Genomic DNA, 15,741 nt, shown 5'->3' with positions numbered 1-15,741 from the left:
GAAGGGGACAGGGACAGCGCAGGCTGCTCCGCTGCCCCCTCGCAGCCATTTCCCGACCCCACGCTGGGAAGCCCCGTCCCCTCGCGCCAGCAGCCCGCCCCGCGCTCCCCGCCCGGCTACCGATGTCGATAGCGAAGCGCTTGGCGTTCTCCAGGTTGCGGAAGATCTCGTGGGGCGGGAGCGTGATGCTCTTGTCCAGGCTGCCGTGAGCGCCGCGCCCGCCCCGCTCCGCCATTTTGAGCGCAGCCCGCTCTATGCGCTGCCTCATCTGCATGTAAATATATGCGCATATATTTGCATGCTAACGAGGCCGTCGCATAGATTATGCGGAGGGGGCGCGAAGCTGGGCAGGTGAGGGAGGGGGAGGAGCTCCTGCGCGTGCCCGGGTGCGCGTGCGCGCAGCTGATTGCGCGTGCGCAAGGCACAGGCGGGCACGTGGGCGTTCACGTGAGCGTGCACGTGAACGTGCGTGTACACGTGCACGTGCCCGCGTGCACGAGAGGATGAGTGCACGTGCCCGCGGATAGGGGAATGCGCGCACAAGCGTGCGGGTGCATGCATGTGTGCAGTGTAGGTKGCAGGTGTGCAAGTGTGTGGCGCATGCATGCATGCACCTGTGTGTGTCTGCACAGATGGGTGTGTGTGCACACGTGCGTGCCAGCAGGCGAGTGTGCGTGCACATTTGTGGACATACCTGAGGTCATGGAGTGCATGGGTGCGTTCACAATGAGTGCGTCTGCGTATATGTGACTGTCTGGGYCTGTTCATGTGTGCAACAGCATGTGTGAGAGCGCAGGTGAGCTGTGTGCAAGGCACTGAGGTCTGCAATGCCCCCTATATGCCCGTGCACATACATACATGCACAAGTGCACTAGCAGCTATAAATACCCCGGGTTGGGGGCGAGCTCTGCACTCAAATCCTCTGCAGGTCRGAGGCGCCAGTGGCTCAGGAAACAGGAGACGCAGCGGGAGCACCTTAATAAACATCCCCTAGTAGCCACAGGCGCTTCCTGGGGTCAGACCATGAAATCTGCCCAGTTCTTCCCTCAGCTTCAGCTATCCGAAGGGTCTGAGCGGGGAGGGATCTCGTGGGCAACTTGCACCGTTCTCTGCTTTGGAGAACTCGGCTGCAGGGGTTTCAATTGGACCCAGCCCGGGGGAGGCAGCTGGACTAATTCTGAGCAACTTTTTGTCTTTTGCAAATCCCTGTCTTGCACCCTCCGGTCCACAAGATGGGGACAAACAGTGCACCACCGGGACTGGAGCTGTGCTAACTGCTCGAGAAAGAATAACTCGCAGGATGTAACAACTGGAGTTTTGTTTATTTTCTGATAAAAGCTTCTGCAACTTCTGCAGTTTAAGATTCCAGCATAGGTTATACAATGAGCACAGCCCACATTAACACGTCACAGCATCCTCCAAGGACATCAGTGAATTTACATTCTCCCCTTGTGTTGGGGTACCAAGAAAAATAAATATAATTTGTACATCTGCCTTTCATAAAAGACCTTGATAAATATTTCCTGTAAAAATCAACAGCACASGCTGTAACAATTTCCTACAAGGATATAGACTGACCTGTTGCCTTATAAAAGGCGCACATATCCCGACGCTTACAAAAACCCCAGCTTTTGCAAGCAAGRCCCCCCGAGGAATTTCCTCTACGGAATTTGGGTGGGAGCCGCACRCTCTGCGAGCACCTTGGGGCGCAGAGGAGCGGGGTCCCGCGCGGCTCCGCTCGCACACCGGGCGTCCCCGGCGCCCGGCAGCTCCTGCTTCCCAAGAGTCGCACACGAACCACCCAGCAAGGCCAGCCGCACCCCGAGCCGCCGGGAACCTTCCCTGCGCCTGGCGGCAGCGCTTCAGTCCTGCCGCAGGGAGACATCCAGGGAGCGGGTTCTGCGTCCGAGGAGCCGGTTCCTCCTTCCTCGGGGTTTCCGTGCGGCGCCGGGCGACGCGGCGGGCGCCCCGGGGGAAGCGGGGCAGGGGGCGCGGGGCTCCCCGAGGCAGCCGGCGCAGCCCGGGCCGCGATCCTGCTGCGGGGCGGCGCTGCCGGGCGCTGCCGTCACGCAGAGCCCGGCCACGGCGAGGGGCGGCCGGGCCCGCCCTGCTCGCCCTGGCTGCACCGCGGGGAGCTGGCGGCCGTCTCCAGGACGTCGGCCTGCTCCAGCCTGGAGCTGGGCTGCCGCCGCTGGAGCCGCTCGATGCTGCTGTTCATGCGGTCGCGCCGCCGCTTCTCCACCAGCGGCTTCCCGAGCTGCGGCAGGAGGGGACACTTAGTGAAAGGACAGTCCCCTTCCCGCCCCGTCAGCTCCCGCCGAGGGGCTCGGCCCCCTCGCCTTGCACTTACCCTGCTCGTATCCTTGGGCCGGTAGGACTGCCGGGGAGAGCGCTGGGCGCCGTTACCCACGTGCCGGTGCTGATGTTAGCTCAGAGCCCGCAGGTTGGAAGTGGGGAGGAGAGCAGGGGGCTGCTCTATTTATAGGCCAGAGGGCACAGAACTGCCTGGGTGCTCCGTTCCTGGCCTTTCCCAGCACTCCGGCACAATAGGGAAAGCCTCTGGTGCCTCGGGTAAATGGACTGTGAATTGGCCGGGGATAAAGCCCGGCTCCCAAAGGAGCAGGTGGAGGCAGAGTGTGACACAAAGGGGCCTGGCCGGGCGCGCGGGTGGAAACGTGGGAAAGCGGCTGCTGTCATTGTCATCGAGGTCCTGCCTGCGACCGGCCGGCAGCACCAACATCTCAATGTGCCGCCTTTTCCCGGGCCGGGGGGGAGCCGAGCACAAGAGATAGATCTCGGCACGAGAAAATGGTCCGTGCCCGCAGCCAGGGCAGGCGCTGAAAAGGAAAAGACACAGATGGAGAGGGACTAAACCCTGTCACTGACATTAAACTGTACTTAGATTAATATAGTATCATATAATTTTCAAGCAACTAGTGAGTAAAATCAAGAGAAAAAAACTTCATTTGCTCCAAGATGTAGCTTGAAATATTTCCATTTGTCTAAATGCTCACATGACTAACTTATATTTAGAGTTTTTTTTTTTTTTTTTTTTTTTTTTTAAACCAGAAGCATCTGAGCTCTCTGATGCACCTTCTGGTGTGTATTGATTACGGTGCCTCTCCCAAACTTGCTGTATTTAATCTCATGCCACTTCCCTAGCCATTGCAAACCCCACCTCGCTGTGGCCGATAACTTTTCCTGTGGGTCCATGGACATGTTCCAGGTGGCGGAGCCGCCCTGTGCAGACACACGYCTTTAATCAGCGGTTTAACACAGGCATGGGCCGCTCTGTCTCTGTGGGGAGCTCCCAGGACGGGGGCTCTCACCCTGGCCTCCGTGGGGCTGCATCCTGCAGCTTTCTGCCCTTCCCACTCCCTTGGCCACCTCGCCCGGCTCCCTGAGCCGCTCACGAGCCAGAGACACTCCTCATTCTTTCCCAGGTGGCTTTCCACATTTGCCCTGAACAGGCATCAGCATCAAGGTATTTACCAGCTTACCTTTCTGGATGCCGACTTCTCCAGGTTGAGGCTGCCCTAAGGCACAGTCTTCATGGAAGTAGGTGCAGAATGAGCCCTCTGGAAGAGCTTCAGAGAGGGAACAAACCCTGAACTGTAGGCACTGCTGTTGCTCCTTATTTAAAAGGCCTTAGCTAGTTTGTTCACTTTTGAATCATTTGAAATAGAGCTGCTAGAGCAATACGGAAACACATTTCTGATCCAAATCCAGCCCTTGCCCCTGCGCTCATATTTAATAGGAGTTCATAGCTCTTACTGTTGCTACAGTGCCAAAAGAGAAGATAAGATTGGCTCTACCAGGTCCTGAATCAGTACTTTTGCTTTAGAAGAAACAAGTCACTAAATTTCTCAAATGCTTCAACCTGACCACACAACACAGCAGAAGCACTTGGAGCTGCAGCACAACCCTAAAGACCTCCACAAAAACAACCAACAAACCAACCCCAGGATCATACCCAGCAGGCTTGCATTTATAGTCCATAAATCAAAACAGCTGGGAGAAATCCAGCAAAGCACCTGGGAGAAATGCAGTGCCAGAGATGGATCCCGAGCCATGGAGTGCTCTGCCCAGGGTTGCAGGTGGTCACAGCCCCGGTGCAGAGTTGCTGCCCCCCAGTCCTCCCCAAAGCTGCTATTGCTGCTGGTGCTAATGGACAAGCTCCCTAGCCCAGCTGGTACTTGGCTTTCTGGGGACACAGGAGGCCTCCCCAGACACCTGCAGACACCAAGGGGTGCAGAGGAAGGTCAGCGTGGCCAGAGCCACGTGCAGGAAACCAGCATTTCCCTGGCTGTTTTGTGGTTTATAACACAGCACTCCTATACATCTAGGGCTCTGCTAATAGCACGCACCATAACGGCTTACAGCTTTCCTTTCTATGTCTCTTTTAAAGCATTTCTACTTTCAACCATTTCCTACATTTATGTCATCCTGTCTCACAAACACTCTGAGGGGTGTTTTTAAATAAATAATTATGATTTTATTTTTTCTGTGCCTTCCTTAAATGGTTTAAAATCTATCTGACAACCTCTCATGGGACATCTACTTAGTGTCAAAGACCATAACATTCCCTAGTTTTAAAAGGCCTCAGATAATATTGATTGATCCATGTGCTCCTTGGGAAAACAGCGCTCCAGATGGTCTATCGGGACAGGAATTGCCGGGCGGCACAATGCGGAGCCCGCGAGCGTGGCTAATGCGGCTTGTTGTGCGGCACGCTTCCTTTGTGCCGCTTGAATGGCAGGAATAGGGAAGAAAGTGTGGGAAACTCTGCGGAACTCAGGCCCACACTCCGAGGTTAATAGGGGCTTTGTTGGGGGAGTATTCCGGGGCTGTGGGATCAGCATAATAAACATTGTCTTCCCCAAGGGTGGGAATGTGCTGGAGCAGGGGAGAGTCACCCCAGGGGAGAAACAGCACAGGAAGCTTGGCCTCCAATTACTATAAGTGATAATAATTAATAAGTGTAAACATAACCTTTGCTTTGCTAGGGCTGGTGAAGCYGGAGGCCTGGATTTCAGCTCACAAGGAACTGGCGCATCGAAGCCGGGCGGTTGGGTCTCTGGCTGGCGCAGGCAAGAGAGCTGGGCTYGCACCGGCCATGGATCTGACTGCCCGGAGCGAACGGGAGGCTTTCCGTGGAATTCTGTTGGGATTYGCACTTCTGCTGAGCCCGAAGGCCCCGCACTCTGCCTACGTGGCAATTATTAAGTTCCAAGGAAATAAAAGGATTGAGAAATAGTTCRGGAGATGGAATGCTACTTCATTTGTTGTTTACTCTTGCATTCTTATATTTTTAACCACATGTGGACAAGTTTCACTTAAAAAATAAAAGCAAACAAACAAACCCCTCACTATTACCTGACAGAATTCGTGATTAGGTAACAGAAAGAGCTCAAATTAAAAGACTATGAGAACCAGTTCACCCATCGGCTTCAAAGGAGAGGGCGAGATCCCCGGCAGAGTGAGGTGCCAGACTATTTGGGAGAGGTTATCAGGAGCTTTTAGGAGATTTGCATGTTATCATCTCCTGCATAAATGCGTGAACACAAGTCGTTGGGCAAATTAATAGGGGACATAAACTGGTGATTTGCTGGCATGTCAATGGGTTGTTGTTAAATATCTAGGGTCGCAGCACTCAATATTGTACTTAATTTCACCCTTATTTTAGTCTTGTTGGCTTTTCCAAGGGTAACTATTTTGCAGAATCTAAAATTCCGTTCTTCCAAATGGAACTCACAAATCTGAATCAATGCGTCAGGACGAAGGCTCAGAAAATGACATCTCCCGATAGGTTCCCTGCTGCAGAAGTCCACATGCAATGCTTAATCCAGGAGTATTATTCATTTTAATCAATTCCATTGATGACACCATGATACAAAAGTACTAACGGCTATAAATGTTTTTATTGACTCGTACAGTGAAGAAATCAAAGCTGAACATCACACAGGATGAATACATCACCACTTTATAAAAGCTTTTTACGCTCTTCAGCATGCAGTGAATAACTGTACAGTACTCATCGCCTCCCCTCTGCTCCCTTTCCTTAAGCCCTATCAAAAGTACTTCCTTTACAAAAGGCATTAATTGTCCCCCAACTGAAAGCAGCACGTGCTGGACATCAGGAGAATTTTCCTACAGTAATCTGCTACCATAATAACTTTCTATAAGAAGATATACTAAAAACAGGACAGGAACTTTAGAAGAATCCACATTTCCAGTATTATTTTTCACTTAAAAGGTAAAGACTCAATGCTCTCTTTATGATACAAAATACGTTCTCCAAAATGCCCCTTTTTAGCAAGGCCAATCCATTATCTAGAGACAAAAGAGCACTTGAACCAGTGACCCGAGTTGTCRCTGAAAGGTTTCCATTGACAGCGGCAGCCACGGCTCAGCAGCCTTGCTAAGCAAAGGTATGATGGAAACAAGGGACACTTGCTTTCCACGTGCCCGCAGGACTTGGTCCTCTCTTTGGCTAGGGGCCATCCACAACAGCAGCAACTTTGCTGCAAGATACAAACAAAATCCTTCACTATGAAGGGAAACTAATACACAAATGGAATTCTTCACTATGAAGGGAAACCAGTTAGTGACCCTTGTTTCTCGTGACAGAAACACAATCACCTCCCCACTCCCACCTTGGAAAGTTCCATTTCCTACTTTAAAGAGGACCTGCGGGATCAGAGGTCCCTCTAGTTTTTGTAGCAGAACTAAAGGGAAGTCCCTCAGCTGGTGGACCAGGGTCTCCAGATGGCAGGAGGAGCAGCCGCGCGTTTCTGGGCCGGCTGCTTCCCGGCTTGCAGACAGGGCGACAGGGGCAGCCGCTGTGGAGCACCAGAGCGCAAGACACCTGGACCCATCTGGACTTGGCAGAAATGCTTCATTAGCTGGGTGTGAGCTGCCTTCTTCGGTTCGTGGTAGGACAGAAAATGCAGAGCTTCCTTGAGGCACCTGAGGTAGCCGCTGTTGAAGTCCTGCTCTGGATTCTTGTGAGTGAGCGCTAGACGAAAAAGAAAGAGGCAAATCCGAGGGTTAAAGCCATGAGCAAATCAAGGGGCTGGGAGCACTTGTGTGTGAGGGCCTATTCCAGAGCCTGGCCCTGCAAAGCCCCGCTCATGTGGTGCTTAAACCCTGCACTGCCCGCGGGCCAGGGCCACGGGGAGAGCGGGGCCGGTGGGAACAGGCTCTGCGTGGGGCGGCTCGTGCCCTGCGCTTACCTGGGCGCTGCAGCTGGCTCTGCTGCTTCAGGTAGCTGACAGTCACTTCCAGGACGTCGGCCTTCTCCAGCTTGGCGTTGGGCTGCAGCCGCTGCAACTCCTTCTCCAGGAGCAGCTTGAGCTGCTCGATGCTGCTGTTAATCCGGTCACGGCGCATTTTTTCCACCACCGGCTTCCTGAGCTGTAAAAGAGACACYGCAGCTCGTCAGGTGTGGCCCGGTACACGCAGGTGTCCAGGATGCTTTGCTTTACAGGACAGCTTTGCAATACTGCCCACCCAGCTTCACTCTTAAATCTATGTATTTGTTATTCCCCAGGCTACTTTTCCCCTCTTCTCGACTTTTTCTGTGTAAGATTTATTTGGCAGAGGCAGAYAAGTGGCATTCTCTCATCGGGTGTGTTAGGGGCTTGCTGTACAGAGCCTCTCAGCCTTTTCTCACCAGGGCTCTACTTACTTTATTCTTCTCTTTTGGCAGCAGTTTCTCCTCCACGTAGATCATGAGAGAGCTGCTGGGGGCCATTCTTAGCGCTCAGTCCTGGGCAGAGCCGTCCACGCYGGGTACAGCACCATGCTCTGGCAGWCACTGACAGCCTCTACTTATACGTCAGAGCCTTTCATCAGATATGTGAGTCTCAGGAGAGCCCGCGTTTCCCACAGTCGCCAGCCAATCCAGGCACGTAGCCCAACAAAAGGGGAAGCATCTATTAGTGCACGGTACATTGGCTGCAAATGCCCCGCCGAGAATAACCTTCTGCCCAAGCCAACTGGTGGAGCGTGCGGCGGCGTGGCAGGGCCGCGGAGCCGGGAACGCGCTGCCCCTCCAGCTGCTGGCCCGTCGGCATCAATCGCATTCCCGAGTCTGCGCAGGGAGGTCACATTGCGGCGTGGAGCYGGCACGCTTTGGGAGGAAGGTGGGAGAAGAAGCGGGGGAAAATTGCGAGGGTGAAAATCAGCAGCAATCAGCAGTTGAGGGTGCCTCCCGGCCAGCCTCCCAGCTCYGCTTCACCATTTACCACGGGCGGGTTTGTGCCTGCTCATTCAGTCCTTGCAGTTTTCCCAGCAATTGCGGGTGAGCGGAGGTGTTACCAGTGTGAAATGGCAGGTTTGGCAGCTCTAAAGGCCCTGGAGAACCTGCAGTCAGGGCTGCAGGATGGTGGTTTGGGCCAGCCTGGTTTGGGCCAGCCAAAGACCTCCGCCCATGGGCCTCAATTCACAGACAGGGAACAGAAAGTGGAATTTGTACCCTGGGCTTGCCTCTCCCCTGCTTACACCAAACACACGGGGCTGCGTGAGCCAGTTACACCAACGCTGTCCCCTCCTTCAGGACATAAAGGCGTCTTCGAGAAGAACTGGGCTCATGCCAAGCCACCATGTGGATCTTCCTTTTCTGTTTCCTACGCTCTCTCCTTCAGACAAAACTTGTCCATGTGGTGGCCGAGGTGGCCTGCGGAGTTGCACCACRTTCGCCTCAGCAGCCCCAGGCACTGGGAAGGTCAGAGGCAGGTTGGGAAAGGGATTTATCAGCTGCAGCCCATCCTCAGACCTCAGCAGGGAGGTTGGTTCTGCTTCTYTCTGGAGATCTACAGCACTCCCAGGTCCCATCTGACCTGGAGGAATCACTGTGTCCCACTGCAGGCCAGGCCTCCTGGTAGGCAGTGTGCAGAACATAAGGTCTAGGAGGTCCTGCCACCAGCTCTCTGTGCAACCATGAGCAGCTCATGCCCACTCTATCCTCTCTCCTGGAAAGCAAGGGTGATGATGCTTGCCTCTACTTGCATATGTCAAATGTTATTTCTTGTGTGTTAAAGGAAAGAAAATCGAATGATGCTTTGTGGGCACTCCAGGTCTGTTCTCATTTTGTCTGACTGGAAAAATACCTGTCCAGATTCAGTCCTTGAGAACCACTGAAGATAACCCAGAATCTGTTTCAGAAGTAAATGTGCTGCTCCCTCCATCTGAAGCCATTTCTTAGTCCTCCTCCTCCTCCATCCTTCCCTGTGCTCTCTGGGCACGGGGAAGTGTGCAGGGAGGCAAGAAAGCCAAGGACCATTTCTTCCTTCCTTTGAAACGCTGACATGAAGCCTGAGTTTAATGGGCAATTGTCAGGAAGAGGGAGGTGTCACCAAAGGAGGCAGCTTCATGGTTCTCATTATAGGGGTCTGAATGAGCTTAGCTTTTTGTTAAGGGCAGATGTTGTTTTCAGAGCCCTTTATTCCCCGGGTTCTGGGAAAACCAGCAGACAAGTCTCTCTGCTTGCAAGGCAGCAATGGTGGCAGGACTTGAAGCGAGGCGCTGACAGGTAGACATGCACCAAGCTGGTTAAAGAGACTCTTCGGTGTCAGAGAGCATCTTTCTCCCAACTCCTGAGAAGCAGCCCTGACCTTTATTGCTGTATTATAAGGGCAGCCAGATGGTCTTTTGGGAGCTGGATTCTTTCCCTCTAATTCATTGAGGCTCAAGCACCGGCACTAATGTCGTGAGTAGCTGCAAGGCACACTTCTATTGTCCCGACAAGAGCAGTTATCAATAGCGGAAAAGTATGGAAAACTGGGGGAAACTCAACGCCAGGCGTGGGCGCTGCTAGCGCCTTCGTGCAGGCCGCGCTCCGGCCCGGGCGCCTTCACCCGCTGCCTTCTCTGCCCAGCGCAAGTGGGAAGCGCCGGTCGATGACGGCACCACTTTGCCAGGAGAAAGGGGCAGCAGTGGGCCCGTCCCGGGCCTGCTGGTGCTGCTGGCCTTGCCAGGCCTGCGCTGGCTTCCCCGGAGCGCTGCCGGGTGCGAGCGGAGCCGGGGCCTTTTGCCTGGCACCGGCACGGGGCTCGGGTGGCTCCCGCGTGCCCTGCTGCTAGTGCTGGAACAGCCCATCAGTTATCACTAGCGCAGCGCTATCGTACCTGCCTCACACGTTACAGACCTGACAAAAAAAAAAAAAAAAAAAACACAAAAATACTGTAAAGTACATTCTTTACATGTTGTCTTAATGTAAAATTTTGTATTAATTATGTTTCCTTTAGATCCAGAATCCCTAATACTCTGTCATTCCAGTATTCCTCAGGGAAAGGAAACAGACTTTGGTTATTAAGGGGCATATGAGGCACTACAAGCCTCTTTTCAGGGCTATTAGAGGCAAAAGTGATTTCTGGAGCTGCTTGCATGGGTGACCCTGCAATAGTCATGCACCAGTGACACAGTCTTCCTATAGCAAGTATTAGAAATAATTAAAAATAAAAAGAATTTATTATTTTTTTTCTGCCTAGCTGAAATTCCCTCAGCATATTCCAGGGTGCACAAGAGGGATTTATTATTTCCTGGAATATTGACTCTGAAAGGTCTGGGGATTACAGCTGCTTTGCACATGAATAGCTGGAGTGTGTTGTACAAAAGACGTGGTCTGTGGGATAATGGAGCTGGATGTGGGAAAGTGGTGACCCTGGGAGAGAGCAGGCTGGTGCCTGATGGCAGGAATCAATCATGGCTCAAAGGAGCACACTGCCCTGGAACAGGGCTTCCCCGAGCCACCCTGTTCCTGTTTTACCACCGTACCCCTTCAACCCCCAAGTAAGACAGTCACAGAAAACAGCCTTTTCCTCTGGCATTTCTAGCGGTTTGCTTGACAGGGCTGCCCTGGCCGCCCCGAGGACTTAATTCCTGTGGTACCAGTAGACACGTAGGCAGCAGCAGGGTGAAGTAGGGGCAGCTACGGAGCACGTGAGAGCGTGTTCTGCCCAGCTTAATGCCAGGGCTGGGCACGCAGGGCCCCTCGTGCATATCTTGTGAGCGGCACCTCTCCCGTCTCTGTCAGAGATCTCAGCTACATCTTGCTCTGCACCCATGTTAATTGCATGTTAATTGGTGCCGCGGGAGCTGTGGCCTCCGTCATGGAAGAGTTCCCCATCTAAGCAGCAGGGCTGAGACCCACCGTTCCTCTTGCATTTGCACCGAGGAGCTTTGGGACTCTGAAGTCACCAGGTAGCGGGGGCTTCAGCGGGGGCACAGATCCCAGAGGAGTGCTCCRAAACACCCCGAGCCCTCAGTCCATCTCCTCCTAAGCTCTGCCTGGGGAAGAACAGCCTTGGGCTGTGACTTGGCCGCCCCAGCACTGGGCTGCACATGGGAGCACACGGGATTTGGTGGMCAAAGCAGCACAGATCTTCCCATTTCTACGCCACTGGTTCTAGAAAGGCCAGGTCTCCAGGCTCAGAAATTGCCTCCTAATCTCAGGGCAGGTTCTGGTGGACAGTTCATGACTTTCAGGGCATGCTGCACCACTCCTCGGAGGAGTTTCGGGTTTAGAACAGCCGATTGAGATGAGATGGTGTCAACAGATCTGCACCAGGATCGAGGACTGTTGCAGCTTAACACTGAGGTTTTGATGGGACTACAGGAGCACAAATAAACAGAGTAAAGCTTAGTTTTCTCTCCAGAGAGAGCGAGTTGATTTCTATTGCACGGATCATTCAGTTCAGTATTTCCTGATGTAGCATTTGGGTGCRTCTTCTTTTCCAGCCATTTTGTCGGCTTGAACACACTGCTCAGAAACCACTGAGTGGAACTGGAGTACAAAGGAGAAGCTTCTGCATCTGCTTATCTAGACCGTGTCTGACTGCAAGTGTCATGGTGGGTAAGCCAAATTCTCCCACAACTGGCTCCTTTTCAGAGATGACAAAGTTAATTAAAACTAAGCTGAGAATCTTTGCAAACCAGAATTTCAAATAGGCCACTTGGAAACAGAAGCACTGCAGACAATAGGCTATCTGAAATACTTTTTTTCTTTTCTTTTTCTCTTCTCTCTGTCTCATCTTCTTCCTGTGTAAAAGACTGATAATAATATATCCTTATCTCACATAGGAGGTCTCTGAGAATTCATTAGCTGGTATTTGCAAAGTACTTTGAAAATGCAAGGCCTGTGTATTATTCCTGGTCCTCTGCATGCTTTCCATATTATTAGAATCAGGGTTTCAGAAAGGCTTACAGGGATCAAAACAGCATCCCCAGCTTGAAAGGAAGCAAGATTGTTAAACCATCAGCTGTCCCCTCCCCTGCAGCCAGATGTTAAGCCCTAAAGAAGTGAAGTGGCACACGGAATTACTTTCCCAAGTTCCCCCAGCTGGGCTGACAGGTCTTGATCAATGGGGTTTGCCACAGTTAGGGCTATGCAGATGGTCTACCCGGAGCAAGGTTTCTATGAAGTACAAAGGGAAGTCAAACACCATTTCTAATTCAGCTTGTAGCATGGCACACTTCCTTTATCCCCTGCCTGAATGCAGTGAATGGGAGAGCAGTGTGGGAAACTCRGAGCAGCTCCACACTCACACAGGCTGATGGTCTGTAGGACGCTCCTGTCCCCAAGCCACATCTGCCTGTGACAGACACAAGGAGAAGGAGTGACAGAACGAAAAATCAGATTACAAAAACTTGCACAAGAAGAAAATAAAGGCCAGGTGAAAGGGAAAAAAARGTAAAGGAAGCTCTCCAGACAAACAGAAATTATGAGAGACTCAAGCAAAGAACCGCCAAGCAGGAGAATGAGGAACAGCTAGGAGGAAATGAGAAATGAGCTGCAGGAGCTGAATCTTTCTCAACTACCAACCGCCAAAAAAAAAATTGCCCCAGAGAAGGTTGCAGAGGASCTTCCTGGGTCACATACTCTGCTTTGCATCTCGAGCTCTTCACGTCTACTTTAAAACATCCCCAGGAAACAGGGACCCTTGGCAAGTGCCTGTGCATTTGTATAAACCAGTGCAGCTAGGGAAGCTTGTCCAACCCCAACCTGGCAACTCAATCCGATTTGCTGGTCGTYGTGGCTGAACCATGGGGTTTGCTACAGGATGAATTTTCTCCTGCCAGCCTGCAGTCCTTTTGACTCTTTACAGGGCTCACTGCCCTCAACGAGGGGAGGAGAACTGGCAGATTGGTCCCGTTGGGGTTTTGGGGCTCCGTGCTGATGCAGTCTCCTACCCCGCGCTGTCTTTCCCTCTCGACATTCGGCACCTTTGCTCTGCCTTTACTCCCAAGCATTTTGGCATTGTAAGTGACTTATTAACATAAGGCTGTGGAAGTTGCTGTGCAGCTCAGTTTCCCACACCATTTCTTAACTATATTCATTCCCGCCACAAAGGAAGTGTGCCCAGCTACAAACCGCATTAGCAACGGTGCCTGCCTTCGCATTGTGTTCAGTGGGAAACCCTGCTCCCAAAAGGCCATCTGGGCAGTACTTCTCAGGAGAGGAGCAACGGGAGCAGGGACCATGGCTTCCAGCATCAGCTTCTTTAAGGCTTTCCATAACGTTAACATCTGGCAGAGACGCTGGAGGGAGGTTATTGCTGATGCCCTCTTTTTGCACAGGTTATCAAGATCCTGGATCTTGGGATCCAATGAATATTTTATCCAACACTATGTATGTTTTGAATCATAGTAGAAGATGACTAAATTATTCCAAATTCGTTCTCCTTGGCATAAACCCCACTGTTTCTCCTAAGTTTATATTAGGGATGCATTTTTGTTATTGCTTATTATTGTTTTTCTTTGGGATTTCCAGGTGAAACAGAAGTATTTAAGTATCTAATTTGAATAATTCTTCCAAAATCATCACAGACTGCAAGTGCAGTCCCAGCTGCCTATGCTTTACACACATCACTTCTCACACAGTTTGCATTGGAAAGTTATTTTTTTCTCTCTGCAAACAGAAATGCTCSATGCAGGAATGCCATAAGGCAGGGGTGCCTGAGAAGCTGTTCTGTACTGTGGGTTGTCGCAGGGAGGGCACCAGACACTTTAAGCAGCTTTGTTGGGCTTAATCTGGAGTGTTTGTTCATGTGAGTCACACTGGGAAGAGAAATTACAGCTCTTCTTATAGCTAGTAATCAGTGCACAGAATGCAAAACAGAAACTGTCCTAGCAAAGTTGTTAGTGGACTCCGCTGATTGAGAGGTTGGCACATTTCTTCTTCATGCCCTTGATTAATGAGCTCAAGAGAGGAGTTTACCACTCAGGGTTTCTGTTTCAGAGGCCCTCCCCAAGAGAGATGCAGAGAGCGAAAGATTGGTTTCGGAGAGGCTCAGGGATAATCCACAAGCTTTGAGGAAAACATGTGAAATGGTGTCACCAAAACTTTCCCACAACTAGACATAAAAGACTCCAAGCTCGACAGCTGCTGCTCCGTACCAAGGGAAGGGAGCCTATTCAGGGACAGCACAATGGGGAATGAAAGGCAGATCTCGGAAGGGGTCATTTAAGCCTTACCTGGTTTTAAGAACAAATGATTGCAGAAAGAGTGAGAAATATATGCATGTGTATTCACATTAGAATACATGCATTAATACACAAAAATACATATACTAACATGAACATCTATTAGGAGCATGAACCCCTATTATGAACACATTATAATATGAACACATACTAAGAGAAGTGTTTATTTAGTATCCTTTCTATGTCAGTAAAGGATCTCCAAATGCTTGATAATAATCCATATAATGTTTACTATTCCTGTATTGCATCTTACTATTTCTGTACTGCGTCTTATAGCCAGAGAAACCGTAGTGCAGGTACGTGTGTGCACGTGGCCCCAGTTTGCCCACATGAATCCCTGGTGTGTGCTGGCGTGCTGCACTCTGCAGCCGCAGCTCCCGGTCATCTCCATGCAGGCAGCGGCCCAGTGGGAGCAGCGATGAACTGTGCTGCTCACAGCTCCCTGGCTCAGCCTCCATCATTAATCAGCACCTCCGTTTTCTTCCCTCTACAAGACTTATCTTCCCCCCACAAGACTTATCTTGCATTTATTGAAAAAAGCCATGAAGTATTTGTGACATGTTTTATGCGTGGCCCACGAGCTGCATAACATGTCCTGGTCAGACAGCAAAGACCAGAATAGAAAGCGTTTTGAATACCCGTGTGTGCTGGAAATTAAATGGATAGTGTCCTTGCAGTGTTGGACACATGAAGCTCTTTTCTATTTCACTTGGGCAAAGCTGGGGACACGGTCACTGGAGGGAGAACTCCTGGGTTACAGGGACCGCAGGGCAAGGGAATTGGTGAAAACGCTGCTCTGTCCCGAGAATCCGGAGCCGCCGGTGCCCATGCACAGGCAGAGCCGCGCGGCGCGGGGCGGCCGGCGTCCCCAGCGGGGCCGCTCCAGGCGTCCCCAAGGCGCCGCCGACCTCCCYCTGGGCGCGTGTGAAGCCGGCGCCCTGTCTGTGTGCCCAGTGCTGGGTGGCGTCAGGCAGCAGCCCTTTCTCGCCGAGGGCCCGCTCTTTCCCAGCCTCTGCCGCRCGGTTCTCACCGCGCTCCTGCCCCTCGCGCACACTCCCCACCTGCTCCTCCGGGGGAAGGTCATTATCCCGCTATTCACCGGCAGCGGAGCGTGCACGGGAGACGCGCGGCGCATTGTGCTGCCGCCYGCCGCGGTTGGCTGCGGAGCGTGGGAAACTGCGCCAGGCCCCGGACCCACCRGCTCTCGCAGGGCTCGCGCGCTATAAAAGCAGGGCAGAGCGGGACCCCCGCACC

The 15,741-nt window shown here is 52.1% G+C and overlaps 2 protein-coding genes and 1 long non-coding RNA gene across 3 annotated transcripts in view; all 3 read right to left on the bottom strand.

The window, feature by feature from the left end:
* PANK4 (pantothenate kinase 4) overlaps positions 1-311 on the bottom strand; it is a 17,393-nt gene extending 17,082 nt beyond the window's left edge. The window contains exon 1 of the mRNA XM_026051145.1: positions 121-311. Within this exon, the coding sequence (XP_025906930.1) occupies positions 121-274 (154 nt within the window). The 5' untranslated portion in view covers positions 275-311. The remainder of the gene's footprint in view (positions 1-120) is intronic.
* A 2,367-nt stretch (positions 312-2,678) lies between these two features.
* LOC112957415 lies at positions 2,679-3,934 on the bottom strand. The gene is made up of 2 exons (XR_003251222.1): positions 3,501-3,934; positions 2,679-2,837 (listed from the first exon to the last, which is right to left on the bottom strand). It is a non-coding gene; the product is annotated as an uncharacterized LOC112957415 (long non-coding RNA).
* A 2,809-nt stretch (positions 3,935-6,743) lies between these two features.
* Positions 6,744-7,915, bottom strand: LOC112957466 (transcription factor HES-5-like). Its single transcript, XM_026051110.1, has 3 exons — positions 7,691-7,915; positions 7,236-7,416; positions 6,744-7,018 (listed from the first exon to the last, which is right to left on the bottom strand). The coding sequence occupies exons 1-3, from the start codon at positions 7,754-7,756 to the stop codon at positions 6,744-6,746; spliced, it is 522 nt and encodes a 173-aa protein (XP_025906895.1). The 5' UTR covers positions 7,757-7,915.
* Between the last annotated feature and the right edge of the window lie 7,826 nt (positions 7,916-15,741).

Source organism: Nothoprocta perdicaria, unplaced genomic scaffold (genome assembly GCF_003342845.1).
Source record: "Nothoprocta perdicaria isolate Ctin4 unplaced genomic scaffold, notPer1 scaffold_72, whole genome shotgun sequence".
NCBI lineage: Eukaryota > Metazoa > Chordata > Aves > Tinamiformes > Tinamidae > Nothoprocta > Nothoprocta perdicaria.
Note: the sequence above shows the minus strand (reverse complement) of the source record. Positions and strands in the feature narration are given on the sequence as shown.

Coding starts and splice junctions, on each gene's coding strand:
- LOC112957466 (XM_026051110.1), bottom strand. CDS start 7,756: ATGGCCCCCAGCAGCTCTCTCATGATCTACGTGGAGGAGAAACTGCTG. Junction 7,417..7,690: donor TGCCAAAAGAGAAGAATAAA/GTAAGTAGAGCC, acceptor TCTCTTTTACAG/CTCAGGAAGCCGGTGGTGGA. Junction 7,019..7,235: donor GAGCCAGCTGCAGCGCCCAG/GTAAGCGCAGGG, acceptor TTTTTCGTCTAG/CGCTCACTCACAAGAATCCA.